This window comes from Natator depressus, chromosome 9 (assembly GCF_965152275.1).
Source record: "Natator depressus isolate rNatDep1 chromosome 9, rNatDep2.hap1, whole genome shotgun sequence".
NCBI classification, from domain to species: Eukaryota; Metazoa; Chordata; order Testudines; family Cheloniidae; genus Natator; species Natator depressus.
The window spans coordinates 7,092,877-7,118,491 of NC_134242.1; the positions used below are offsets into that span (position 1 = coordinate 7,092,877).

At 65.0% G+C, this 25,615-nt stretch overlaps 1 protein-coding gene across 1 annotated transcript; it reads right to left on the bottom strand.

Annotated features, from left to right (window-relative positions):
* Positions 1 to 429: 429 nt before the first annotated feature.
* On the bottom strand, positions 430 to 25,615 carry ECEL1 (endothelin converting enzyme like 1). Its single transcript, XM_074962884.1, has 18 exons — positions 25,485 to 25,615; positions 23,106 to 24,008; positions 14,177 to 14,245; positions 12,826 to 12,936; positions 11,852 to 11,944; positions 11,394 to 11,518; positions 9,809 to 10,031; positions 9,362 to 9,460; positions 8,748 to 8,822; positions 6,892 to 6,995; positions 6,042 to 6,100; positions 5,347 to 5,398; positions 4,753 to 4,820; positions 4,191 to 4,315; positions 3,598 to 3,663; positions 3,099 to 3,194; positions 2,494 to 2,570; positions 430 to 1,669 (listed from the first exon to the last, which is right to left on the bottom strand). Exons 2-18 carry the CDS (start codon positions 23,859 to 23,861, stop codon positions 1,570 to 1,572), a joined length of 2,298 nt encoding a protein of 765 aa, XP_074818985.1. The 5' UTR covers positions 23,862 to 24,008; positions 25,485 to 25,615; the 3' UTR covers positions 430 to 1,569.

The window sequence follows — 25,615 nt, forward strand, 5'->3', positions numbered from 1 at the left end:
TCCCTTGGGTGCTGTGTGTCGGGGGGATGAGCTCCAAGGGCACTGTGTAGGGGGCGGAAGGACTCCCTTGGGTGCTGTGTGTCTGGAGGATGGGCTCCAGGGGGCGTGTTGTGTGTGTGCGTGGGTGAGAGACTCCAGACGGCCGTGTGGGCGGGTGAATGGACTCCCGGGGGCACCGGGGGAGAGGTTCCAGCAGGCACGCTTTGCTGGAGGGGGGTGACTCCGGGGAGGTATACTCCCGAAGGCACTGGGGGTGTGTTGGGGGGACACACCCGAGGCTGGTGTGTGAACACTTCCCCCTCCCCAGCCACCGCAGCAGTGGGGCTGTGTGCGGCCGGAGCTGCAGACTGGGGTGGCTCCCCGCTCGCCCCGGCTGCCCTGCACCGAGCCACCCACACGTACAGCGCCGGCTTTATTGACCATACCGAGCAGCGACACATACAGCGAGGTCTGTACAAGAGGCACCGAGCCCGTGGGTGGCGCGGCTCCCCCTCCTGGCTGTGGCAGCGAGGGCAGCGCTGGGGCCTCCTGGGCTCAAGCCGTCCTGCCTGATATCCCAAGGGCACCTCCTGGTGCTGCCGTCCGGCACTGCACGGGGGTGAGGCTCCGAACTGCCACGGGGCCCCCAGCTGAGTCAATGCCCAGGAGTGCAGATGGCAGGGGGTGGAGCCAGCTCTTCGCCCGCAGCCCATCCACTGCCACCCTGGGCGCGAGCATGGGACCGCAGCCGTTTGCATGGTGCTGGGGGGGGGGGCACTGGCAGCTGGCGCTGTTCAGGGCTGCGGATGGGCAGGGGGATTTCTCACCCACCTGTCCTCCTGGAGCCCCCCCAGCCCAGCCCTACAACTTCCCAGTGGCGCGAGCACACGGAGACCTTTGCGCTGGCAGGTTGCTTCCCTGCGGGCCTAGGCTTAGGCCTCTGTGCCCGGCTCTGAGCCCACGTCGCCCTGGATGGGAGCTATAGGGCTGGGTGAACGGGGCGTGGGCTGCAGCCCCCGCGTTCTGCCCTGGGACGGGCACCGCTTGCTTCCAAATGTGGGATCTTCCAGCCGGTTTGAGAAATGGCCCCAAAGTAGCTTTTGGCCCCTCCGTGCCAGCAGCACTGGGGCCTATCCCCTGCCTCCCCCAGCTCTGGTCCCTCCCGCTGCCCCTCGATGGTGTTTTGGGGATCCCCTCCAGCTGCGCTGCTGGCAGGCTCACTGGGCCGGCTCCTGGCTCGGCGATGGGGAGCCAGAGGAGGGGGGGCTGGCTCCAAGGCCCAGGGGGGTGGTGGCAGGACACACCCAGCCAGAAGTGGACCCAGTCTGTAGTTTCCCTGCTGCCTGTCGCATCAGCCCCCGAGGAACTGGCCAAAGGAGCCTTCGCCACCTCGTCTCCAGCTCTCTCCGGCATCTGTCCCTGCGAGCCCCGGCCCTGCAGAGGAGCCCGGAGGGTCTCCCCGGTGCCTCGTTGGTGGGCAGGCGGATGGCAGAGAGAAGCAGCAGCCCCTGCAAACAGCGGGATCAGACGGACGGCTCGGCACACGCAAGGCAAAGGGCAGCGAAAGGCATGGCCACGGGGCGCCGGCGCTCACCACACGGAGCACTTGTGAGCTGGGTTCATCGGCGAGTTCTTGGGGCAGTGGAAGACCCGGCCGAACTCCTCGAACTGGGAGACGCTGCCCAGCACCCTGGGGAGTGGAGAGAGGGCTCAGGAAAGGGCGGTTGGCAGCCCAACGAGGGCAGCGCTGCACCTGGCACAGTAATGCAGCCACCTCTGAAGCGAGAGGAGGCAGCTGTTAGCAGCGCTGTCCTGTAGGATGGGGAGAACTGCCCAGCGGGGAGTGGGCAGTGCCAGGGTTAACCCCTTGTCCCTGGCGTATGCACAGTGGGGAGGGGCCACTGGCTCTGACTGGGCCGGTGCCCATGGAGGGGCAGCAAGGGCAAGGGGCTGGCAAGAGGAACCAGTCCAGTAGGTTCTCTGGGCCGCCAGCCTAGGGCACACTCAGGTCCTACCCCCTATTACAGCCTTGTGCTGCCCCCTGCTGGCCTGGCCTGTGCTCCAGCCGGGGACCCCACTCCAAGCCCCTGGCCTTGGTTCACCCATCTTGGGTGCCTTCAGCCTGACCTGCCACTGCCCCTTCCTGCCCCGTAACCCTGTGGGCTCAGGGGGGGCGCAGCCCCAGGGCAGGAGCAGCCAGGCTGGCCTGAGAGGCCCCAGCACATGCGTCCCTCCCCTCCCAGCCTGCCCAGTGCAAGGACTGGTTAACCCTTTCTTTCCCTCACTGGGGCAGGGCACCCGCTGCCCTCCCTCCCACCGGCCCCTGGCTCCAGGCCTGTGCGCCCTGCGCCCCCTGCTGGCAATTTGAGCCCCAAGTGGAGCTGGGCCCTGCCCCGAGGAGCTTCCAGCCAAACCCATGTGCAGAGGCTGGGGGTCCTGAGGCAGAGGGCAGAGCAGAGGGACTCGCCGCACCTCCTAGTGGCCACACCCAGCAGGTGCAGTGGCCCCAGATACCTGTACTGCTCCGGGGCGTGCTTGTCGGTCAGCACCTGCAGGTAGATGGACTGCAAGCGCCTCTTGATGCACCAGTTCTGCGGATGGGAGAGAAGCCACGGTGAGCACCACAGCTGGGGTGGGGGGAGCCGGGGGAGCGCCATGGCTGAAGGGTTGGGGGGTCCGGATGAGCACCACAGCTGGGGGGAGCTGGGGTGAGAAGAGACCCGCCCCCCAGCAGCAGAGTGGAGACTAGCAGGGGCCAGGCCAGCAAGGCAGCCAGGGGCTCCGAACGACCAGCCAGGGTCTTTCAGCTGTCCTAGGACAAGGGTCTCCCAGCGGGATCTTTGGGACAGGAGGCAGCCAGCGTGGGGCACGCAGAGCAGGTAGAGGTGAAACAAGTTGGGTGGGTCCCAGCCTTGGCTCGGGGGAGCTTTGTCCCCATCTAACCCCCCCACTCCACTCTGCAGTATGGCCCCCTGGGTCATTTCTGCTCAGGGTGCCAGGGGACTGCGGGTCGGGCAGAGCTGGGGGTGGGGAGCCCAGGCCTGGCAGGGCGGAGGCAGCATGGCGGTGGCTCTGGGCCCCTTGCCATGCACTACCGCCCCCTGGTGGCGGCGTGTTACCTGGGCGAAGGCGATGAAGAAGAGCTGGTCGTGGGTGTATTTCAGGCGGTGCAGGGGGTGCTCCGGCCCGTGCTCCCGCACCCACTTCTGATAGGCCTGCAAAACACAGGCACGCTCAGCACAGGGGGCATCCCACCCCCAGCCGCCCCACCCTGTCCCCAGGCGCTCTCAGGCTGGGCCCATGCAGTGTGGGGCAATGGGTCTGGCTGGGGGTGGCAGGAGGGTCTCGGCCTCTCCCAGCTGAGGCAGAGGGGCAGCTGGTGGCTATGGGGCTCCCGGGGGTGGGGGCGCTGTGCTCTGCTCACGAGCCCAGGCGTGGGTGGGTGTGTGTGGGGTCCCCTAGAGTAATGCCAGCACAGCCTCCTCCCAGCCAGCTGCTGCCCCGCTGGTCTCTCCCCCCACCCCCGGCCATTCTCCAGTCGCTGCCCTGCAGGTCACCCCGGCCATTCTCCATGAGCTGGGGGGTGGGGGGGTGCTAGGGGCGCCCTCCGTCACTTACATAGTAGGCCAGTTTGAGCCCCCCCATGTCAGCGATGTTCTCCCCCAGCGTGTGCTTCCCGTTCACCTGTGGAGAGAGGAGCAGGGGCTCATATGGACCTGGTCGGGTGTACCCCCAGCCCTCCAGCACACCACCTCAAACTGGGGGCCCATCCCAGCCCCTGCCCCACCAGCCCATCTCTCCGGGAAGCCAGCCTGAGGGGATCAGCCCCGGGTGCTGGCTGAGGGAGGGGGGGCCTGGGGGGGCTGCATCGCCTGGAGCCAGCACCCTCCCCCTCATGACGTAGATACTACCTACGGATGGCGTAGAGAGAAAGATGAACTGCCCCTTCCAGACGCAACCCAGAGCCCCTGCTCTCCCCAGCCGCCCCCCGCCGGGCTCTGGCTGCTGCGGTCTGTGTCTCACTATGCTGTTCACGGCAGAGCCCTTCTGACCCCATGTGCTGCGGGGGAGCAATCTGGGGCAAGCCCCAGGCCCAGGTGAATGCCCCCCAGAAGTGAGGGGCACCCCAGGCCTGGCCCCCCCAGCAGGGAGGGGCACCCTGGACGCAGGCCAGCCCCTCTCCCCCGGCAGCGAGGGGCGCTCGGGCTCACCCGCTGGTTGTAGACGGTGAAGTTGTCGTACAGGTTGACGATGCACTGGGCCTTCTTCAGGAACTTGCTGTAGGAGGCCTCTGTCCACCAGTGCACCAGGTTCCCGTGCCGATCGTACTGGCCCCCTGCGGGCACACGGAGAGGGTGGAAGGGGCTTGGGCTCACGGGGCAGAGCTGGGATTGGAACCCTGTCCCCAGCTGTAAGCACCCCTCCCCGGCTGGCTCTGCCCCACCCTGCCCCAGCCCCACAACGACTGAGGGCCACACAGGGAGCTGTTTGCCAGGCCCCGGTAGTGAGTGCACTGTCAGCCGAGGGCCAGGCTCTGCTCCTGGACCAGCCAGAGGGAGGCGCCGCCCCAGAGGCGCCAGGCTGCCCAGGGCTCATCCCATGCGGCTGCCACCTGGCCCTTTGCATCACCTTCACCCCTTGGGGTCCTGAGCCCCGTCCCCATGCAGCCACGGGGCGTCCCCAGAGAACAGGTGCCACGCCTCGGGGCAGGCACTCATGGGGTCCCAGCTCTGCCCTGGAGCAGCAGAAACAGGGCGGGGATAGGGGGCTCACCCCAGTCGTCGTAGCCGTGGGTCAGCTCGTGCCCAATGATGGTGCCGATTCCACCGTAGTTCAGAGACCTTTTGGCAGGAGGGGACAAGACACGACCCCATCAGCAATGGGGGGATCTGAGCACCCCCTACAGCACAGCCCGATCAGCTGAGGCCTCCCCAGCTTCACAGTGCCCCATCAGCAATGGGGCGGGGGGGGTCTGAGCACCTCCTCCCCCACCCAGGACACTGCCCCATCAGCAATGGGGGAGGAGTCTGAGGACCTCCCCCACACCCAGACGCCCCGTCAGCAGCGAATGGGCAGATGGCAAGGGAGAGGCTGACACGAGCCCACCCACGGGAGGGGCGCTGACCTCCTGGGTGTCTGTGGCCCAAGGGGCGGTTCTGGGTGCGCCCAGCCCAGCAGGGTCAGTTCTGAGCTACCCCCGCAGGGTTTGGCTCCAGAGAGCCCTGCTCGCTGCTTCACCCCAGGGCTGGGATCCTCCACAGGCACAAGGGGTGCCATGGTCCAACCATGGACCCCCAATCCCCTGCTCCCCTTGCGCTGGCTGGAGGGGGGGGCAGTGTGGAGCTACCTGCACAGCTCTGTACTCACTGCGGGAACTCAGGGTCGTACAGCGTGGGCTGGAGGATCCCGGCGGGAAACACTGTGGGGAGAGGAGGGAGTGTTATGGGGAGGGGGCCCCTCCCACTGCCCTCTCACCCCGAGCAGGGCAGGATCACAGCGAGGGGACCCTGCCTGGGCCAGGCACACAGGGCTCCTACTGAGACCCAAACTCACCCTCCCAGCTCTGGACAAATACACCATGGCGTGGGTCAGCCCCCAGCTCTCCGGGATGAGGGAGACTCCCTGAGGCAGCCATGCTCTGTCTCTCCTCCCCTGCCCCCCCCCCCCGCCCAGTTCTGCCAATGCCCCTCAATCGCGACCAGCAGCCCCCTGCTATCCTGACCCTGCCCCCAACTCCCCAGCTCTACCAATGCCCCTCAATCCCGACCCGCAGCCCCCTGCTATCCTGGCCCTGCCTCCACCTCCCCAGCTCTGCTGATGCCCCCTAATCCCGACCCGCAGCCCCCTGCTATCCTAGCCCTGCCCCTACCTCCGCTGATTCCCCTCACTTTCAACCCGCAGGCCCCTCCCCACACCCCATTACTATTTCAGTCCCAGTCGCACCCCAGCTTGGCTGCTGTACCACCCCCTGGCCCTCCCCAGTCTGGGTGCCCCCCACAATGATCAGAGCAGACACGTTCAGAAGCCCCGGGAACGCTGGCTATCAGCCATGGGGGCCATACCCATCTGGTTCTTGTTGGGCAGGTAGTAGGCGTTCAGGGCCTGCGGGGGCAGCAGCCACCTGCAAGGAGACAGCCAAGACACCGAGATCAGCACCCGGGCTGCGAGGGCCAGGTGCCCCTGCAACTCCCCCTGCCCCAGCACACAGGGGAGTCTGAGGGGTGAGCTGGGAGAGGACAGAGTGCTGGGCGGGGCAGCCTCTGACCCCTAATACCCGCAGGATGGTGCCAGGCTAGACTCTAGCCTGGCCTCCCTCCCCCTGGGCACAGGCCCCCATGCTCAGAGGGGCCAGGCTGGCCAGTCCAGGTCAGCTGCCTGCGACAGCTCTGGGGGCCACGTGCCGCTGGATCTGGGTGGGGTCAGCACCCCCTCGATCAGCCAGCCTGACAAGAAGTCTCGGCCCCTGCACCCCCCACCTCAGCCCAGACACCCTGGTAGGTGGGCACAAGTTGTGAGGCATTTGCCTGTCTGTGCGCACACTGACCACTAGGGGCCGCCACACCCCTCGGGGAAATGCCTTGATTTCCAGGGAGAGGCGCAGTGTGGCGGCTGGACCCCAGCAGCAACCCCTGTCGGGACAAGGGGCCTCCTGGCCACAGGGAGCAGAGCCTCCTGCAGCAGTCAGCGTGGAGCACGCCATTGTCTCTCGGCGAGCTGGGGCTTGAACCAGCGCCGGCAGCCTGGGGCTGGCCACACTCGGAGTCCCGCCTGTCACAGAGGGATGCCTAAAGACCCGCGGCCGACTCTGCTCTCACAGCAGGGGGTCCGCAGAACCAGTACCCCCTTCTTCCCCTGCCCCATCCCCTCTGGAGGGGCAAAGTGCAGGCCCCAGCCAGGGCGATGGACACCTACGCAGACTTGTCCACCTCCTGCCGGATCTTCTTCACCGACAGCTTGATGCTGAACTTGATGCTGTTGAGGATGTTCTTGAAATACGTCTTCTCGTGGACTTCGAACTGTGGCGGGGGACACAGCCCAGGTCAGGCGGGAAAGGGCCGGGGGCTTCTCCCTGGGACTCCGCTTCTCAGCCAGCCCCCCTGCCACAAGAGGGGAGCAGGAGCCGGAGCTGGGATGTCCCATCCCCCCCAGCAGGCTCCCAGCCCCCGCGCTCGGCTGTAGCCCCGAGGCTCCCTGCTCTGCATGCAGGCTCATCCCCATCCCCCGGGCAGGGACCTAGGATGGATGGAGGGTCCCATACCACACTGAGCACATGCAAGAGTGTCTCCCTCTGGGGCCGGCGCCTGGGAGCGCACCCTGCTGACAGAGCGGGTGCCCCCACGTGCCCAGGTAGCCAGGGAAAGCGCTGTTGTGGAGGTGGGAACAGCACGAGGGTGGAGGTGTCTCAGCCAGAGCCAGGGGAACTCAGGGAGCAAAAGACTTTGAGAGGGTCCTGAGCCTCATGACCTGCCGATTGCACTCCCCAGCGAGACACCTGCCGCAGGCTGACAGAGCAGCAGCTCCTGCTGGCCAGGGAGTCCGGGCAGGGCTAGGGCACAGGGCCATGGCAGGCCAAGGGCCACTGGCTAGAGCAGGAGAAAGGGAGGGGTACTGGTGGATCTCTCCCAGCCTGGGTGTGCAGGTGGTCCCTGTGACGATATGAGTGTAATATAATATGTCATTGAAAGGTGCCACAGGGCCAGAAAGAGTTAATTAACTCACAGACTGATGTGACCCATGGCCGAACTGTAAAGACTTGTTAGGAAGAGATGGAAATGAACAGAGCTTTGAAATGCAAGCCTGCATTGTTAGAGATAGAAGGGTAGGTGTTTGCTCAGGGCTTGTGAGGTAAGCAAACAAGTCTTGTCTATTGCTATGGCTTTGATTCAAAGATCAAAAAAGGAATATTAACATTTAGGAAAACACTTGAGTGAAATAGTGTTATTGTCAATATGTCTCTTTGAAGGTTGGGTAACCTGCACGTGAACTACAGTATTGAATGGATAAATTACACTGTGCTAATTGCCATGATGTTTAGGAGAAGGAAAGTTAAGCCTGTTGTTTTCTCAGGCCAAAAGGCTGCTGGAAATGTATAAAAACCCTGGGAACGATCCTTCTTCATCTCCGCTCTGCTTTGGGTTTCAAGAGGGGGAAACCCTGAGCCATAAGAATTGAGATCCCCAGTCACTGACTGGAGTCACCCTGTATATGGACATTGGACTATAATCTCTGGACTATTTCTAAAAGGACTTTGGGCAACTACAAGCTCATCTCTGCTCTGTATCTGGACCTCAAGAAATTGAACTCAAACCTGCCTGTATATTGATCTTTCAACCAACTCTCTCTCTTTTCTTTTTTAATAAATTTTAGTTTAGTTAATAAGAATTGGCTATTTTGGGTAAGATCTGTTATCATTTGACCTGGGTCTGGGGCTTGGTCCTTTGGGGTCAGGAGAACGTTTTTCTTTTACTGGGGTGTTGGTTTTCATAACCAGTCATCTCCATAACGAGTGGCACCGGTGGTGATACTGGGAAACTGGAGTGTCTAAGGGAATTGCTTGTGTGACTTATGGTTAGCCAGTGGGGTAAACCCGAAGTCTTCTCTGTTTGGCTGGTTTGGTTTGCCTTGGTGTGCAAAGGAACCCCAGCCTTGGGCTGTAACTGCCCTGCTCTAAGCAATTTGGCCTGAATTGGTACTCTCAGTTGTGTCCTGCCAGAGGCAGCATCGTTGCAGTCCCTCTAGGGTGCAACGCAGGCCCCTCGCACACTCGCCTCGTACTCCTTATCGATGGCGTCCGGTTTCAGCAGGAAGTCCGGGTACCCGATCATCACCATCATGTACTGAAGCTGCAAGGAGAGCACACGCCCAGGTCTGAGCCTGCTCCGATCTCCCGGGGGCTGATGGGTTTGTGTCTGAGCACAGCACTGCCCCCTGCTTGATGCAATGACAGACTGCAGCGTTGCTGCTATTTAGCTCTCTGGGCAGAGGCCCCTGTGCTGGAAGGGGCAGGCGGTGAGTTCTAGCCCCAATTCTGCATGCAGGCGCTGGCCTGTGGCTGCAGCAGCCGGATGGCAGCACCGTCCGTGTGGAGGTGGCTGGCCAGGTCTGTATGCGTGGCTCACCCTGTGGACGGGCCCAGCCAGCCCAGAGCAGGGCTGCTCTCTGCGTGGGTGCGGGGCCTTCACGGGTTGGTTGCAGGAGTTTCCTTCTCCTGGCTGGAGAATCCCACTTGCCCAACGTTGGGACTGGCGAGGCTGTCTGTGGCCCATGCAGTTCAGAGCCCCCCTCACCGTCTGAGCTCCATCCCCCATCCCCCCGGGAGTGCCCCAAGCCATGGATGTTGCGATTGGCTGGCCAGGCTAGGCTCCGCCTCTTGGTGCCTCACCTTGGCTCTAGCCGCTCGTTTGGTCTCTTTATCCATCCAGTCAAGCTCGTCCAGCCGCTGATCCAGGGTGTGCTTGATGTCCTCCACCAGCTGCTGCACCTGCTCGGCGCAACCGCGCCCGGGTCACAGCGTTACCAGGGTTCCTTGTAGCACACGCCCAGGGCACTGGGCCCGGGGTGGGTACGAACCTCCCCTAGAGAGCCGCTTCCTCCATCATTGCCACACCCACAAACGGCTTACGCCACGCCCAGTGGTTGCCGGGTAACAGGGCCGGGCCCTGAGCGCGCCTCCAACCACTGGGCATTTGGCCTGAAGATGCGCCGCTCCTGTCTTGTGCTTCACTGGCCAGGGGGGTGGTCACTGGTGGGATTCCCCGCCTCCCTCCAGCTCGGATGGATCCGGGGCAGGGCGGGGGGAGATTTGCAGCCCACCCCTGGCTGTGCCTACCTTGGCCTTGCTGGAGGAGGAGAAGTGCTCCTCCACGAAGAGGGCCCCCAAGGCCATGCCGAAGTGCTTGTTGGCCTGGCTCAGGCACATCTTGTCCAGCTCCAGCTGCTTCTCGGTGCCCTCCATCTCCCGGGAGAGCTCGTGGATGGCGTCGCGGAAGGGCGTGGAGAGATGCTCACTCAGCACCACCACAATGCGCCAGAGCATGTAGTTGTGAAGGATCCTGGGAGGGGGAGAGACAGGGACCGGCCAGGGGCTGGGAGGGGGAGCGTGTTTTATACCCCCGGGGGTCTGAGCCTCTCCCTCCTCTGCCTCAGGGGCTGCGGGATGGGGTGGGGAGCAAGGGGGGAGAATGGGGAGCGGGGATGCCAGGAAGCATCCCCCTGCCTTAAGTGATGGTGGAAGCGGTGGCATTCCCAAACCCTAGTTGCAGGGAGTTCCCTGGGCTCTGCCAGCACCCCCGGCTGGCCAGTGTGCTCAGAGACCGGGGGGGTCTAGGAGGAGTTCGCTGCCAGCTCTGGGCTGCCGGGGGTGCCCAGCCAGGACATCTGAGCTGCCGCTTTAGGGAATATCCCATGAAAGCCCAGACGCCGGCTGGCTTGGCACCCTGCACGCCGCTGAATTGCCTGTGTAATGAATTGGTTTAGCCGGATGATTTGTAATGCATTTGATTAGCTCTGAAATGCTATATTCCACTCGCTGGGGGCGCGGCTGGGAGTGGGGATCCCTGGGGGTGGGGGGTGCAGGAGAGAGCTGGCGGGGGGCCCTCTGGGTGGCCATGGGGTGTCTGTGTGTGTGCTGAGGGGGATCCCGGGGCGTGTGCTTGGCTTGTAGCTGGGTATGCCTGGGAGGGGAGAGCCCAGGCATGGTCGGGGGAGGGCAAGGGAGGGGAAGCTCACCCTGCTTTTGGCCATGCTGGGGAGGGGGGGCTATGGGATGGGGCAGTGCAGCTCTGTGAGCATGGCAGGGGTGGGGGGTTGCGTGCTGTGGTCTCCCGCACCCCAGCAGGCAGCTGCAGCAGCCCATTGGCATTCAGGAGGCAGGCAAGTCCCGGCAGATCAATGGCCATTAGTGAGATGTCCTGTCTGTACCGAAAGGGCCCCTAGCCCATGGAGCTGATCAAAGGCAGCAGACGCGGGGGATTCAGCTGATGATGAGCCGCGCCCACGAACCCCCACCGCAGAAATCCCTGGCCAGGCCCCTTCAACCCTGAGCCAGGCCCGTCAAGGTCTCCTCCTCCCCGCCACCTTGTTGGGAAGACTGAGCAGGGGACAGGGCTTCTCCAGGGGGCACCTGGGATCTGCCCCTCTACCAGGCTCCAATCACATCTGTGTGCCCGAGTGAGGGGCCCGGAGATGCCTGGAGTGCCGGAGTGGCACTGGAGCTGGGCAGTGGCTGTGGGAGCAGGGTGGGGCTCCCTCCGCCCTCCCACCCCACTCTGACCCCAGGGTGTGACCAGCATGCCCCAGAGCCCCACTGTCCCCACAGAGCCCTGCTACCCAGCCATGTGTCGGGAGCATGTGGGACGAGGCATCTGGTAGAGCCCTGCACCCTGGCAGTGCCCGCTGTGCCCCGCTGGCCGTACCTGCTGGGCGTGCTGCGGATGAGCTCCGACACCTTCTGCATGTAGTCCGTGGCCAGCAGCACCACCTCCTCCTCCTCGGAGAAGTTATCGTGGAAGATCCGATCCAGCAGGCGCTTCCACTTGAGCTGGGGGGTGGGGGAGAGGGCGCTATGACCAGAGGGGTCTCACCTTCTCCAGAGCCCCCCCACGCTCTGCGGCTGGCCCAGGCCCTGACTCCACGCCCCACGGGCAGTGATCCAGCCTGGGCTTGCCCCACCACAGTGACCTAACACGGCCCACGTCTGAGTGCCCCTCTGCAGTCTCTGAACTGGTGCAGATGGTAGTGCCCTCCAGAATGGACTTGGGGGGCAGTCCCCCTGCAGGAGGAGAAGAGCCATAAGGGCATTTATCTGGGCACCTGTGAACAGAGGGGCTTCAGCTGTGCTGCCCCTCCCCCGGCGCCCCGGCAGGATACTCACGGTGGGGGTGATGAGCTGCAGCTCCCTCAGCGACACCTTGTTGTACATGGTGCTGATGTCCCGGCGCAGGTCGTCATACTCGGAGACCGTGATCTGGGCAGGAGAGACGCATCAGGGCCGCGCTTTGCCTGCGCCACCAGGCTGGGGGGTGCCACAGGGCCAGCCACGGGCAGGGAGTCTAGGGCTAAGCATTCCCTCTCGCCAGCCTCACTGCTCCCCTGACCCCGCAAAGGCGGGGCCCCTCACTCTTTCCCCAGCCACATGGTGGTGGGAGGCGGATGCCACCCTGGGGCGCTCATGGCTGCTCCCCGCTATCCTGCAGGGTCCCCTCTCCCAGCACCCTGGGGTGCTCATGGCTGCTCCCCACTATCCTGCAGGGTCCCCTCTCCCAGCACCCTGGGGCGGGTGCAACCCAGTCAGGCTTTGCTGCTCTTTGATTTCCCTTCCGCAGCTCGGCGGCTCCCCAGCGCAGGAGGCGAACGGGGGCCTGGAGCAGGAGGCTCCTCAGCCTGGCTGTGCCCAGCCCCAGGGCAGTGCCAGGGTGTGGGGACAGGCAGCGACCAAGCTGTGGGGGCTCGGCGGGCCAAGGGGCTGCCGCTTTGGGAATGAGACCGCTTCCTGTAACAGGGCCTCACCAGTCAGCCCCGAGCTCCAGGCACCAGGCCCCCAGCATGTCCCCTCCCTGCCCAGGGACCCCAGTGGGGACGTACCCCACCCACAGACTGGGTGCGCTGGGCTGCGACCTGCTCCCTTGAGAGGCCGGAGGCTGGGCAGGCGGCGCTCAATGCTAGCATGGGGTCGAGCCCTTGGGCCCCGGCTGGGCCCCCACCTTCCCCACATGGCTGTAGGGGGTTAGTTCCTTGCAAGCTGGGGGCCACTTGTGCCCGAAGAGCCCGCCTCCCGTGCCCCGTGTGACACCCCCGGGAGCCCCGCGGGGGCGGCCAGGCCAGCGGGTGGGGCTGGGAAGGACTCACGTTGGCCAGTCTCTGCTCCAGCTGCAGGATCTCCTCCGCCTTCTGCGCGACGTGCTCCGCTCCCAGCAGGCCCAGCAGGCGCTCCGTGAATAGGCGGTACGCCGCCAGGATCTGGGTGCGAGGCGAGGGGTCAGCCCCCGCGGGGGGTGCGGCGCCATCCTGGGGCAGGGGGCTCGGACCCAGGGGGATCTAGGGGTCACGCCTGACCGGGGGAGGGGGAGAGGGCCGAGTGTGGGGCAGGCCTGGTGGGGGGGGCTGAGGGAGGGGGAGCACGTCTGACTGGGGGGAGCCGGAGAATGCTGAGGGGGGGCAGGCCCAGTGGGGGGCTGAGGGAGGGGGAGAGGGCCGAGAAGGGGGTCAAGCCCAGTGGGGAGGAGGCTAAGGGGGGTCAGGCCTGGCTCGGGGGGGAGGGCTGAGGGAAGGGGGGGCAGGGGACACAGCCCTGGCCAAGGCAGGGAAGGAGGAGAGGAGGGGGGAGGCCCCGCATGGGGTGGGGGGTCAGCTCCCCCCCCCCACTCTAGCGACGTTTGGTGACGGGATTTCAGCCTATCTGCTCCAGAAGCTCCAAGCCCCCTAGAGCTCCTGAACCCTCTGATTGGCTGCCTGCCCTCCTAGCCCGCCTCCTGGGGCTGAGCCACCAATCAGCTGCTGTGGGCAGAGCTCCCTCCCCGCCCCTCTGCATCCCCAGCTAGTGTCACGGGAGGGCGGAGCTAAAGAGCCCCGCCCCCTCGCTGCCCCCTGCAGGCCGCAAGGACAGGACAGCGCCTGCCCCGGCCAAGGGGTGAAGGGCCAGGAGGAGCCGAGATGAGGGGTGTGGGGGGCTGGGGCAGAATTAGCGGTCAGGCAGGTGGGGCGAGAGCTCCTGCTGCAGGGGCTCGAGTCACTTCCCCCCCCTCCCCCCATCTCCCTACAAACACCCCCCACACCTGCACCCCACACATCCCTCAGCCCCACACCTCCCCCCTACACACACACACACGAACCCTCCACACTCCCCCCCTCCACACACAACCCCACCACCCCCACACAGGGTGGGCTGGGGGAGAGCACACAGACACACACACTATGGGCAGGGGGAGATCACACATGAAACAACAGCCCGACAAACACAACTTGACCTTTTGTTTAAAAATCTCTCCTAATCGTGGGGGCCAGTCTGGTGACTTCTGGGGTCTGACTCATGATTTCTGGTGGTTGGTGACACTGCGGCTGCGCCAGCCCCTCCTCACCCCCACCCGGCTCAGCTGCCTCACGGGGCAGGTGGGTGCAGCTGGTGCTGGGCAGGGGCTGCTCCTCTCTGACCCACCCCCTTCCCCCCCCGGCGCCCCCGGGTGATGTCAGCCCCCCTCACCTTCTCGCTCTCCTCGTCCTGCCCCAGGTACAGGGTTCGCTCAGGCAGCGTCAGCCCGTCCTGGTCAATCTGGAACAGAACAGAGGAGCCATGTTTGTCCCCGGCCTGGGCACCCTGAGCCCCCGCCTCCCCGGTCCGAGGGCGGCCTGGGGTCCCCTCCCCTCCCTGGCTAATGGAGGAGCAGGGAGAGGTGGGGGCTCAGCCTGTGTGGGGGCCCTTTGTGCCGCCGGGGTCTGTCTGCGAAGGGGGCGGGCGGCTGTGCTTTGTTTGGGGCTCGGGCAGGAGGAAGGCCTGGCGGCCAGGGCAGAGTCCCAGGAGGGAGATTTAATATGGGGAGGGGCTCCCCTGAGTGTACTCCGGGGCCCTGTGGCGTGGCTGGCTCCAGCCTAACCCCCCATTGTGCCCCAGTCTGGGTAGGGCCAGTGGGGCTCTCTCTGGTCCACACCCCTGTGCTCAGCCCTCCCGCTCCCAGGTGGGTCCTTCCCCAATCAACTCAGCCTGCCAGGAGGGCCAGACTGTAGCAGGTCTTCCACCTCAAAGTGCCGCATGGCTGGGCTGGAGGGTGCTGAGCGCTGCTCCACCAGCCTAGCCACAGACCAGCCCAGCCACAGACCAGCCCACCGAGCAACCCTACAATAACGGACTGGCCCTCCAAGCAACCTTACTTTAACGGACCGGCCCTCTGAGCAACCCTACGATAACGGACCAGCCCACCGAGCAACCCTACGATAACGGACCGGCCCTCCGAGCAACCTTACTTTAACGGACCGGCCCTCTGAGCAACCCTACGATAACGGACCAGCCCACCGAGCAACCCTACGATAACGGACCGGCCCTCCGAGCAACCTTACTTTAACGGACCGGCCCTCTGAGCAACCCTACGATAACGGACCAGCCCACTGAGCAACCCTACAATAACGGACTGGCCCTCCAAGCAACCTTACTTTAACGGACCGGCCCTCTGAGCAACCCTACGATAACGGACCAGCCCACCGAGCAACCCTACAATAACGGACTGGCCCTCCGAGCAACCTTACTTTAATGGACCGGCCCTCTGAGCAACCCTACGATAACGGACCAGCCCACTGAGCAACCCTACAATAATGGACTGGCCCTCCAAGCAACCTTACTTCAACGGACCGGCCCGCTGAGCAACCCTACGATAACGCACCAGCCCACCGAGCAACCCCACGATAACAGACTGGCCCTCTGAGCAACCCTACGATAACGGACCGGCCCTCTGAGCAACCCTACGATAACGGACCAGCCCACCGAGCAACCATACAATAACGGACTGGCCCTCTGAGCAACCCTACGATAACGGACCAGCCCACCGAGCAACCATACAATAACGGACTGGCCCTCTGAGCAACCCTACGATAACAGACCGGCCCTCTGAGCAACCCTACGATAACGCACCAGCCCACCGAGCAACCCCACGATAACAGACCGGCCGTCTGAGCAAACCTATGATAACGGACCAGCCCACCGAGCAACCGTACAATAATGGACTGGCCCTCTGAGCAACCCTATGATAACGGACCGGCCCTTTGAGCAACCCCACGATAACGGACCGGCCCTGCGAGTAATCCACGATAACGGACCAACCCTCTGAGCATTCCTCCAATAACAGCTCAACCCCCCTGTGACGAAGTGGGACTGTTCTTAATGTTTCCTCTGAATACTGTAGGGGTGCCTCAGTTTCCCCTATGCATTTCTTAAGTCTCTAGGTGGTGGGATAAGGGGGTGTAATTGTTGCAGAGCAAAGGGCCAGGGTACATAAAGGGCCGACACTCTGTCTCCTGGCAAGAATGGCCTGGGCCCTTCCCCCCTGCAAGGTGAGAGCTAAAGGGGTTGGAGAACAAAGGAATCAGGTGACCTCCTGGCCCGGGAAAGGGACAAAGCCCAGAGGAGGAGGGGCTGGAGGATGAGTCAGTTGGGGGCTGGCTGGGGACATGGAGTGAAGTGCAGACATGCTTGTCTGGCTCCCTGCCCCCCAAAATGGACCCGGCTGAGGGGTCCTGTTCTCTGCACCTACAAGCTCTGTGTTAGACCATGCTCCTGTCGTCTAATAAACCTCTGTTTTACTGGCTGGCTGAGAGTCACGTCTGACTGCGGAGTTGCGGGGCAGGACCCTCTGGCTTCCCCAGGACCCCACCTGGGCGGACTCGCTGTGCGAAGCGCACGGAGGGGCAGAGGAGGCTGAATGCTCTGAGGTCAGACCCAGGAAGGTGGAAGCCGTGTGAGCTGCTTGCCCTGCAGACAGGCTGCTCCCAGAGAGGAGACTTCCCCAGAGTCCTGACTGGCTGCGTAGGGAGCAGTTCCAGAGCAGCGCCCGGGGACTCCGTGACACCCCCCCCTTCCCTCCACGCAACCCTACAATAACGGACTGGTCCTTTGGAGCAACCCTCCAATAACAGGCCAGCCCTTTGGAGCACCGTTTGCAGCCCAGTTACAACTAATCAACGCTATGATAACAAAGGAGCACGTGCCCGCACCCGCGGTGCTCCAGGCACCCTCAACACAGCGCGCTTGGGGGTGAATAAACCCAGCTCTGAACAGTACGTCCCAAACCTCCCAAGGGTCCGTTATGCGCAGCCTGTCACGCTCCAGCTGAGCCGCCAGCCCCTTTAACCCCCTCCACCCTGAGCCCCAGCCAGTCCCCGACCCTCGGCCGACCCCCTCTGTGATCCTGCCGCCCCCTCAACAGCCCCCCATCCCCGGTGCCCTCCATATCGGGAGCCTCCCCCGGGCTGGCTCCGAGCTCCCGTCCCCGCCTTCCTGCCAGCCCTTTGTCCCAGCAATGCATGATTTCCCCCCTCCCTGATAAACACCCAGAATTTAATTTCCCAGCAGAACCATTTGTGCTAACGACTCAGTGGGTGAAACTGTCCCCAGGAGGGGCCCATGCCTGGGAGCGCGGGCCAGGCCCGCCCCGTGGGGCGCCCCCCAGCCCAGCCCTGCTGCCCACCGCCCGCCCGCTGGCCATTTTCCAAAGGAGAGTCTCTCCCGGGAAGAAGCAATCAGCTAATGGCGCTGCCCTCCTGCCATCAATCGCAGGGACAAGCAGCTGCACTGAAAAAATTAATCTATCCCATTGGGTCGGCCCAACCCTTCTAACCGCGCCGGGCTGGGGAGGGGGGCTGCCTCAGCGGGGATGCGGGGGGGGGGGCTTTCTGGAGCTGCTGGGTCTCGACTCACCACCCCTAAAGCCGCGGGTTCAACCCTGCATGGGGCTGGCTGCTGTGCTGCCCCCTGTCGGCCTGGGCAGTTAGTGCACGTCAATGGGGAGTTTGGATGAGTCCCTGGCACTTTTAGTGTGCGCAGGGGTTTCCCCCGCATCCCTGATTGCAGCTTGCCTGCCTTTTCTGTTGTGCTGTGTGTTGGCTGCTGCCGTCCTCCTCCCCAGAGGTGGCTGCATTACCCTGGGGCTCGCCAAGGGCGCTGGGGAAGCGTATGATACTGAGAAATGCTCTCCAGCCCTCTGTCCCCCAGCCTGGTTCGCCCTAACCCCTCCCCTCTGGGCTCTCCAGGCTCTGTGACTGGGGCACCAGCGCTGGGAACAGACGGAGCCTGTTGCTCTTCCTGAATCATTTGGTGGGGGGATTCATGGCGGGGGTGCAGGTAAATCTCTCCCAGTAGCCTCGTGAGCAGGGCACTGGGCTGGGACTCAGGAGACCTGGCTTCTGTTCCCAGCTGTCACCGCCCTTCTTGGGCCAGTTATGTCCCCTTCTGTGCCTCAGTTTCCCCTCCCACCTTCTGTCCTGTTTAGATTGTGAGCTCGGTGGGGCAGGCACAGTCCCTCACTCCCTGTGTGCCTCTGTGTAGTGCCCAGCCTGACAGGGCCTTGATTTCTGGGTGTTCCCGTAACACAGATAGTAACAGCGAGGCCACATCTGTCCCAGCGCCGTCCCCCCCCCCCGCCTTGGCCCATTTCTCGACCCCACCGCAGCCAGAGCCTGAGCAGCCATCCCTCGTGGGCTGCCCGCCCTGGGGCTGGGCTCTCCCCACCCAGGGCATGTGCAGAGACCCCTGGGCCAAGCTCCACCCCTCGGCTGCAGAGAGCTCCCCCCAGAGCCAGGTGTGCCACACGGATTGAGGCTACCCCGCCCAGCAACCCCCCCACTGGCCTGGCCCTTTAAACCCTCCCATCCCCTGGGGAGGGGGGGGATACCCCAGGGCGCTTGGCACACGCTGCCAGCCTGCAGCGGGGAGCAAAGGGCCGGTCCCGTAGGAGCAGCATGAGGGAGGGGTACATACGAGTGGGTACGGCCTCCTCGAGCGCGAGGGAAGGGGAACGGCCAGCACCGGCTAGCTGTTAATTACCCACCCGCTGGCGAGATCAGAGCCCCTCCCCCCACACACACACGGCGGAGCTGGGCCGACAGCCCCAACAGCGCCCCCTGGAGCTGGGGCCAGTGGGGTCCTTTACCTGCTGTGCTGGCTGGGGCCACTAGAGGGCACCATGCTCCTTTTCGCACCACTACAGGTCCTCAGAGCCCTTGGGCTCAGCCCCCAGTGCCCCCACTGTAACCCCAATGGGGGAGCAGCCTGTGCTCTCCCGGAGCCCCCCCACCCTGCACTCTCCCGGAGTCCCCCCACCCCCGCCCCGCACTCCTGGCAAAGCCCTGCCCTGGCTGGAGCCCCTAGAGGAAGCTCAGTGCCCAGCAGGGGGCAGGGCTCTCTGGTGCACCGGGGGGTTGGTGGGTGGGCTCAGCCGGGCATTAGAGGTGCAGGCCTCGTTCAGCCTCTCCTGGGCCTGTCGTTCCCATCCTGGTGGGAGCCGCACGAGGCTGCTCAGCTGCTTCCCCGCACCTCGTGGGCCCGCAGAGCCGGGCTGTGGGTGGGCAGGGCCCTGGGCTCACCACTGCCCCCCGGCCCCCCACCCGAGTCACCAGGGCAGCCTCTCTGCAGCCGACGGGAGGCGCCAGGGCAGAGCGTACGGGGAGGGGAAGCTCTGGTCTGAGCCCCCAGGCACTGCGGGGGCTCCGTTCGGTGCAAGCGCCGGGGATGGGACCGGCCACTGCACCGAGGTCCCTCATCTCCACTGACCCCAGCCCCAGCCATAAAATCCCCAGACCAGGCCGCGGCCCCTGGAGCCAGAGCACGCAGACCTGAAAAGGACACACGTGTGGAAACAGCCCCACTCATCCACTTCCCAAGCACGCATGTACACACCCGCACGCACACAGCACCCATGCAGCCACACTCCCCCATGCACACTCTGCCCCAGTGCACACATGCTCTCACACTCTCCCCAGTGTGCACTTGCACAGACATCCACCCCCCCAGCAGGCGTGTGCGCACACACTCCCCCCAGCATCCACATGCCCCCCCAGTGTGCACGCTCGCACGCACACCCCAGCGTCCGCACTCCCATATTCCCATAGTTTGCACGCCCCCACGCACACACTTGCACACCCACCCACTCCTCCTGCGCCCACACACCCTCCCCCATAATGTGCACAATGCTCTCCCAGCGTATCTGCACACTCACAGCCCCTGTGCACACACGCCCGCACCCACACTCTCTCGCACCGGGCACACACACACCGTGGGGGGGCACACCCCCAGCACGCGCACACAGATGCTCTCCCAGCACGTACGCGCACGCAGCCGCTCTCCTCTGTGTGCACGGCTCTGCCGATTGCCTGGAAAATTGCCTGCACGCTGCTTTGCTAAACACTGCAATTGTGCGGAGGGAAATTGCCTTTCCAAAGGTCCCCTCCTGTCGAAGTCACATTAATTCGGGTATAAAAGCCGCTTCTCCGTCGGCGTGGCGCCCGGCATTGCTATGCAAATAAAGGCCGGGTGCCGAGCACAGCGTCCCACGAGCCCCGGTTGTGTCCTTGCCAGTTCGTTTTCCAAGGTAATTCGACAAGAACCGGGAGGCTGGGAGCCGGCGGCCTGGAACCGCCCTGCCCGCGTGGCCGACTCCACCGACTCCGGCCACAGCGGGGAACCCCTGTCCAGGGGAATAGAGCCCCCCGTGTATTAAACAACCCCCCCAGCAGCGCAGGCCCCAGCCCCTGGCCACTACTCGGGGCCCGGTGCTGTAAATGAGCTCCGGAGGCGGGCGGGGGATGGCCGCGCACACGGGGGTGCAATCCGCTGCCAGGGCCCCGCCGACTCTATTTGCTCTCTACATTTCGGAGCCACTGATTAACGCGGGCAAATGCCTTCCTAACCAGGGCTCGGGAGGGGGAGAGGCTAGGAAAGGGGGTGGGGAGCACAGGGCATGCTTTCCCCTCCACACAGCTCTGCCAATGCCCCTCACTCCGGACCCGCAGCCCCCTGATATCCCAACCCTGCCCCCACAGCTCTGCCTTTGCCCCTCAATCCCGACCCTCAGCCCCCTGATATCCCAGCCCTGGGCTCCTACCCCAGATCACCCTTTGCCCCTAATGATTCTGCCAGCGCATGTTGCACGGAGCTGCCCATCTCCCCCTCCTTCCTGGGCAATGCTCCATGTCCTGGTCCCCTCTTCCCATGCCAAGGAGCCTGCTTCCCTGCTTGTCAATTTCGCCCTGCTCCCCCATTTCTTGGGTACCAGCTGCCTGTTTCACAAACAACCCAGCAGGGCCGGGCCGGGTTCTGATCCCATTTACACCAATTCAGCGTGTTCCTTCCAGAGTCAAGTGAGACCAGTAGGGGGAGCCAAAGACCAAGACATTGCCGGGTAGGGCTGAGTGTGTGTCTGCACTGCCCTCTGCTGTGTGGAACTGGAACCGTCTGTCTGTGTGTCAAAGGCCCTATGCTGACTCCTGTCTCTGGAGAGCTGTGAAGCTCTAGGTAACCCCAGTTGTGTTCCAATACACCCACAGCTCCTGTTCAGTGCAGCAGAACTGGGGCTTTCCCCTCCCATCTGACCAGCGCCCTGTGAGCCGTGGTGCATTGAGTCATTTTGCTTCCTGTGCCTGTAAATGTCTCAGTGCTGGGCTTGTGTGCTGGGGCGGAGGCCCTTCGGAGGTCAGCCTCACTATGAGACACCCACACTGCGCTCTTCCCCGGGGGGGGGGGGGGGGGTTTACCAAGGCCTGTGGAACAGTTTACCAGGGGTCGTGGTGCATTCTCCATCGCTAGCAATTTTTAAATCCAGATGGGATGTTCCTCTCGAATATGGGCTCTAGGAATTGTTCTGGGACAGTTCTCTGGCCTGCGCTATGCGGGGGAAGGGATCAGATGAGACAATCACAATGGTCCCTTCTGGCCTTGGAATGTATGAGACTTTACTTTGGTTCTTTCTTGGTTCATTGTTTTCCCTTGATGGAAAAGCCAAATTGGTTGGAGCTGAAAAACTGGGGCTGGTTCTTGTATATGGGGGCGTGACCCCCCCGCCCCAGGGCTCTGTGGGGGTATTGGCAGAGCAATGCCAGCACCAGGCACTCACAGGGCCCATCTCGTGGCATGCAGGTGACATCCCTTGATGCTGCAGGGGAGAGGGACTCAGGGAGGTGGACACTCATGACACATGGGCTCTGCCCCAAGGGGAGGGAGGCACCTTGGGCAGCATCTCCTGGTTGATTGCCCGGTTCCTCTGGCACACAGGCCTGATCTGTGTGTTGATTTGCTGGCGTGAAGGCTCCCGCTGGGGTGGTCCCCATAGGCCACTCCCACCTGCGGCCTGTGGGGCATGGCCCAGGGTGTCAGGGGCTGGGGAAGAGGTCGAGCAGCTTGGCTGGGAAGGAGGCCATGAGACAATCAATGACACTAACCTGAGTCTGGGATGGGAGCCTCTGATCTTTGAATAGGGCTCCAGCACTGCTGCCTGACCAGAAGGGGGACCAGGACCAGAAAGCCTGGGCTAGCAGGGGGTTGCGGGTCTGGAGTGAGGGGCACCAGCAGAGCTGGCTGTGGGGAGCCCAGGGCTGGGCTAGCAGGGGGCTGCAGGTCGGGAGTGAGGGGCTCCGGCAGAGCTGTTGTGGAGGCTGTCATGCCACCTGCCTGGATGACCTCTGGCTTTGCTGAGCCCCCTCGCGCTCTCAGCGCGATCGGGGCTGGCAGCGAACAGCACACCGCGAGTGGTGCAGCCAGGCTGGCTGTTTCCGCAGCTCAGCGTGGAGGGTGATTGGAGCCGCTAGCTGGCAGGCTCCGGTCTGGCGCGGGCGTCTGCAGCCGTGTATTATTAGCACAGGGCTACAGCCGTGGGGCAATGGCCTTGTGCGAGCTCCTCTCCCCTGGGAGCTGATGGCAGGAGGGCAGCACGCGCCACACCCAGAGATCTGCTTGTTAGGGGATGCGTTGCCCATAGCAACAGTGCCATGCAGCACGAGCACTCACCCCACCCCCATAGGGACCCCACGGCACACTCCAGGCATAGGCACCCCTCATCCCCTGCCGAAATGCAGCCCGCTCTGGGGTGGGACCCTCCACCACCGTAACGCCCCACAGCCCAGGCTGGGACAGGAAGGAGACTCCTGTGTCTGGCTGAGTGTGGCGGGGCAGGGGATTTCAGACAGGCAGGATCTAATTACTGTACTCCCGGGATCTATACAGCACTGCAGGGCTATTGCCTCCCGGGGGCAGGGCCCCTGGATCTTTGAGGAACACACGTGAGCAGCCCTGACTTGGAATGGAGAGCGCCCCCTAGCGAGTTACCCACCCGGGTCTCTGCAGCCAGCACCCCCTAGCACCACACTGGGGCACAGGGGGCAGTCCTGGCTGTGAGGGGAGAGTGCCCCCTGCTGGGCCACCCGTCCAGCACCCTGCAGCCCAGTGCCCCCTCGCGCCTCGCGGGGGCCAGCCACTGTGTTGCAACGCCCCAAGGAGAGTCACCCAACCTGCTGTGGCCTTCCTTCGAGGTCTCCCATTCAAGAACAGACCGGCCAGAGCTCAAGTGACCTTAGCCGGAGGCGTCCTGGCTGCAGCTGTCCTGAGATGCCCGGCGGGTGTGCCCCGGGCCTGGCGCCCCCAGCGTGGGCTCACTCACCCGGATGACGTAGCGGGAGGAGTTCTTGTCGTCCAGGTTGACCGTGAGGGAGAAGAGCGCGGCCGTGCTGTAGACGCCCTGGGTCTTGTAGAGCAGCTCGTTGAAGTCCGAGCGGGCCTGCCGCCCCGTGGCCGGCCCGTCCCAGCCGCCGCAGTCCTCGATCACCTCCAGCAGGGGCCGCGGCCCCAGGCGGTCGATCTCGCCCATGTCGAGGCAGGAGCGGAAGAACTCCTTCACCTTCCTCTCGGCCGAGGCCCGGGAGCCCCTGCGGACGGGCTGCTGGAGCAGCCGCCGGAGCTTGTCCTCGTTCTGCTCGCCGATGGTGGCGATGATGCCGTAGTGGAGCTTGTCCTCGGGGATGCTGTGGCGGTGGAGCCAGCTGCCGCAGGCGAAGGAGTAGAAGTCATTGCAGGGGTCGATGGTGGGGTCAATGTTGCTGGCGATGAAGAGGGAGGCCTGGAGGAAGGCCTTCTTCTCCTGGCAGTCCTCCCGGCAATGGGCGGCGCGCTCCATGGCCAGGTACTTGAGCAGCAGCACGCAGCCCTGGATGACGCACAGGCCCGCCGCGAAGACCAGCCCCGAGAGCAGGCAGATCTCGCGCCGGCTCCAGCGCGGCAGCCCCCGGCGCGGCTTCTTGGCCCCGGCCCCGAGCTGGAGGCTGAAGCCGTTGGGCAGGGTGCCACTGTTGTACTTGCTGGCGCACTTCACCTCCTGGAACTCGTCGTAGTGGGCCGTCAGCGAGTAGGTCTTCTCCATGCTGCCGGGCCGGGGGGCCGGCGCCGCGGCCCTGCTCCGGGAGGAGGTGCTCAGGGCAGACGGCGAGGGGGAGAGCTCATGCCTCGGGCCCCAGGGAGCGGACCCAGAGCGCCGGCTCTTCCCGCAGCCCCTGCCGAACAGCCGTCCCTGGGGGGAGGGGAGAGTCTGTCAACTGGGGAGGGCCCCCGCCCCTCCCCCGCTCATAGCGAGTCTGAGCACGACCCGGGTCTCGGCATCTTGCCAACAGGGTGCCTGGTCTCTCCTCCTGCTCCCCCACCCCCATCTCTACCCTCGGGTCAGGGTCGTCCCCTGCATGGCGGGGCCTAGGCTTGGGTCTGGCTCTTTTATCCAGCCGGAGAGCCGGGGCTTCTCCGTCTGAGCCAAGCCTCCCCCTTCCCAGCCCTCCCCCCTGCCCTGGCCGTGGCCACCGGGCCCTGGCGGCAGGCAGGATGCGGCCCCAAAGGAGGTGAAGCCCCGGGTCACTGTGCAGGAGGAAGCAGGAGCTGTAAAGGGACTTTGAAAGGGGAGCGAGTCCCCTGCCCATCGAGCCTCAGCACCCCCTGCCGCTGGGGCCGGCTCCGAACGGACGGGGCGTCCCCAGCAGCTCTGCCGGGCTCTCGTCCACCCAGGGGGGAAGTGCCCAGGCTGGGCCCTGTCGCGGGCCCTACCAAAGTGCTGCTGAGGGCCAGGGGACCCAGGGAGCTAAGGGGGCAGGCGGATTCCCCGTGGGGAGGGGACACCGGGTGGACCCCAGCCCGGTCAGCTCTGGAGCTGGGGACAAGGCTCAACTTGTCCCCCTCTTGTGTGTGTGTGTGGGGGGGGGGCGGCTTGGCTGAAGCGGGGCGGGGGCGGCAGGCGGGGGAGGCTGTTGTGGGGGGTCTCGGCACAGACTGGTCAGAGACCCCCAATACGGGACGGTCCGTCGCCGCCTCGCAGCGCTCCCCAGGGAACAATGAGCGGGCGGGGGGCCCGGCTCCCAGCCCTGCCTGCCCGGCCGAGGAGCCCCGCTGGGGCGGGGCCGGGAGCTCCCCTGGCCCGGCCCTTCGGGCCCAGACCCCCGCCCCCGCGGCCGCTGCCCCCCAGCGGGGCCCGCCCTCCCCGTAGCGCCCGGGCGCGGCGGGCCGAGGGGAAGCGGAGTCTCGCCCCCGCCCGCGAACTTCCCTCGCCCGGCGCTGTTGCGCCGGGGAACGGAGCCGGCGCCGGGAAGTTGAACTTGCAGCCGGTGAATTCGCCCGGAGCGCGGCGGCTGCAGCTCTCCGGCGCCCGGCCCTGGGGGGGGACCCTCTAACGCCCGGCCGGGGGCGGGGGCATCGGGACCCTGTAACGCCCGCCCGGGGGGGGACGGGGACCCTCCAGCGCCCGGCCCGGGGGGGGGCAGCGGGACCATGTAACGCCCAGCCGGGGGGAGACGGGACCCTCCAGCGCCCGGCCCGGAGGGGGAAAGGGGGGGGCGGAAGGGACCCTGTAACCGCCGCCCGGGGGGGAGACGGGACCCTCCAGCGCCCGGCCCGGGGGGGGCAGCGGGACCCTGTAACGCCCAGCCGGGGGGTGGGGCACGGGACCCTCGATCCCCGGGCGGCGGGACCCCGGCGCGGACAGGCAGGGGCAAGGCGCGGCGCTTACCGGGGGCTGGAGGCAGCGGCAGCCAGGGATGCTCTGGGCGAGCGGCTCTCGGCTGCCTTGGGAGCGGGCAGCTCCCCCCGCCCCGCACGGTACCTGTCCGCGCCTGTGCTCAGAGCGCGGCTGCTGCAGCT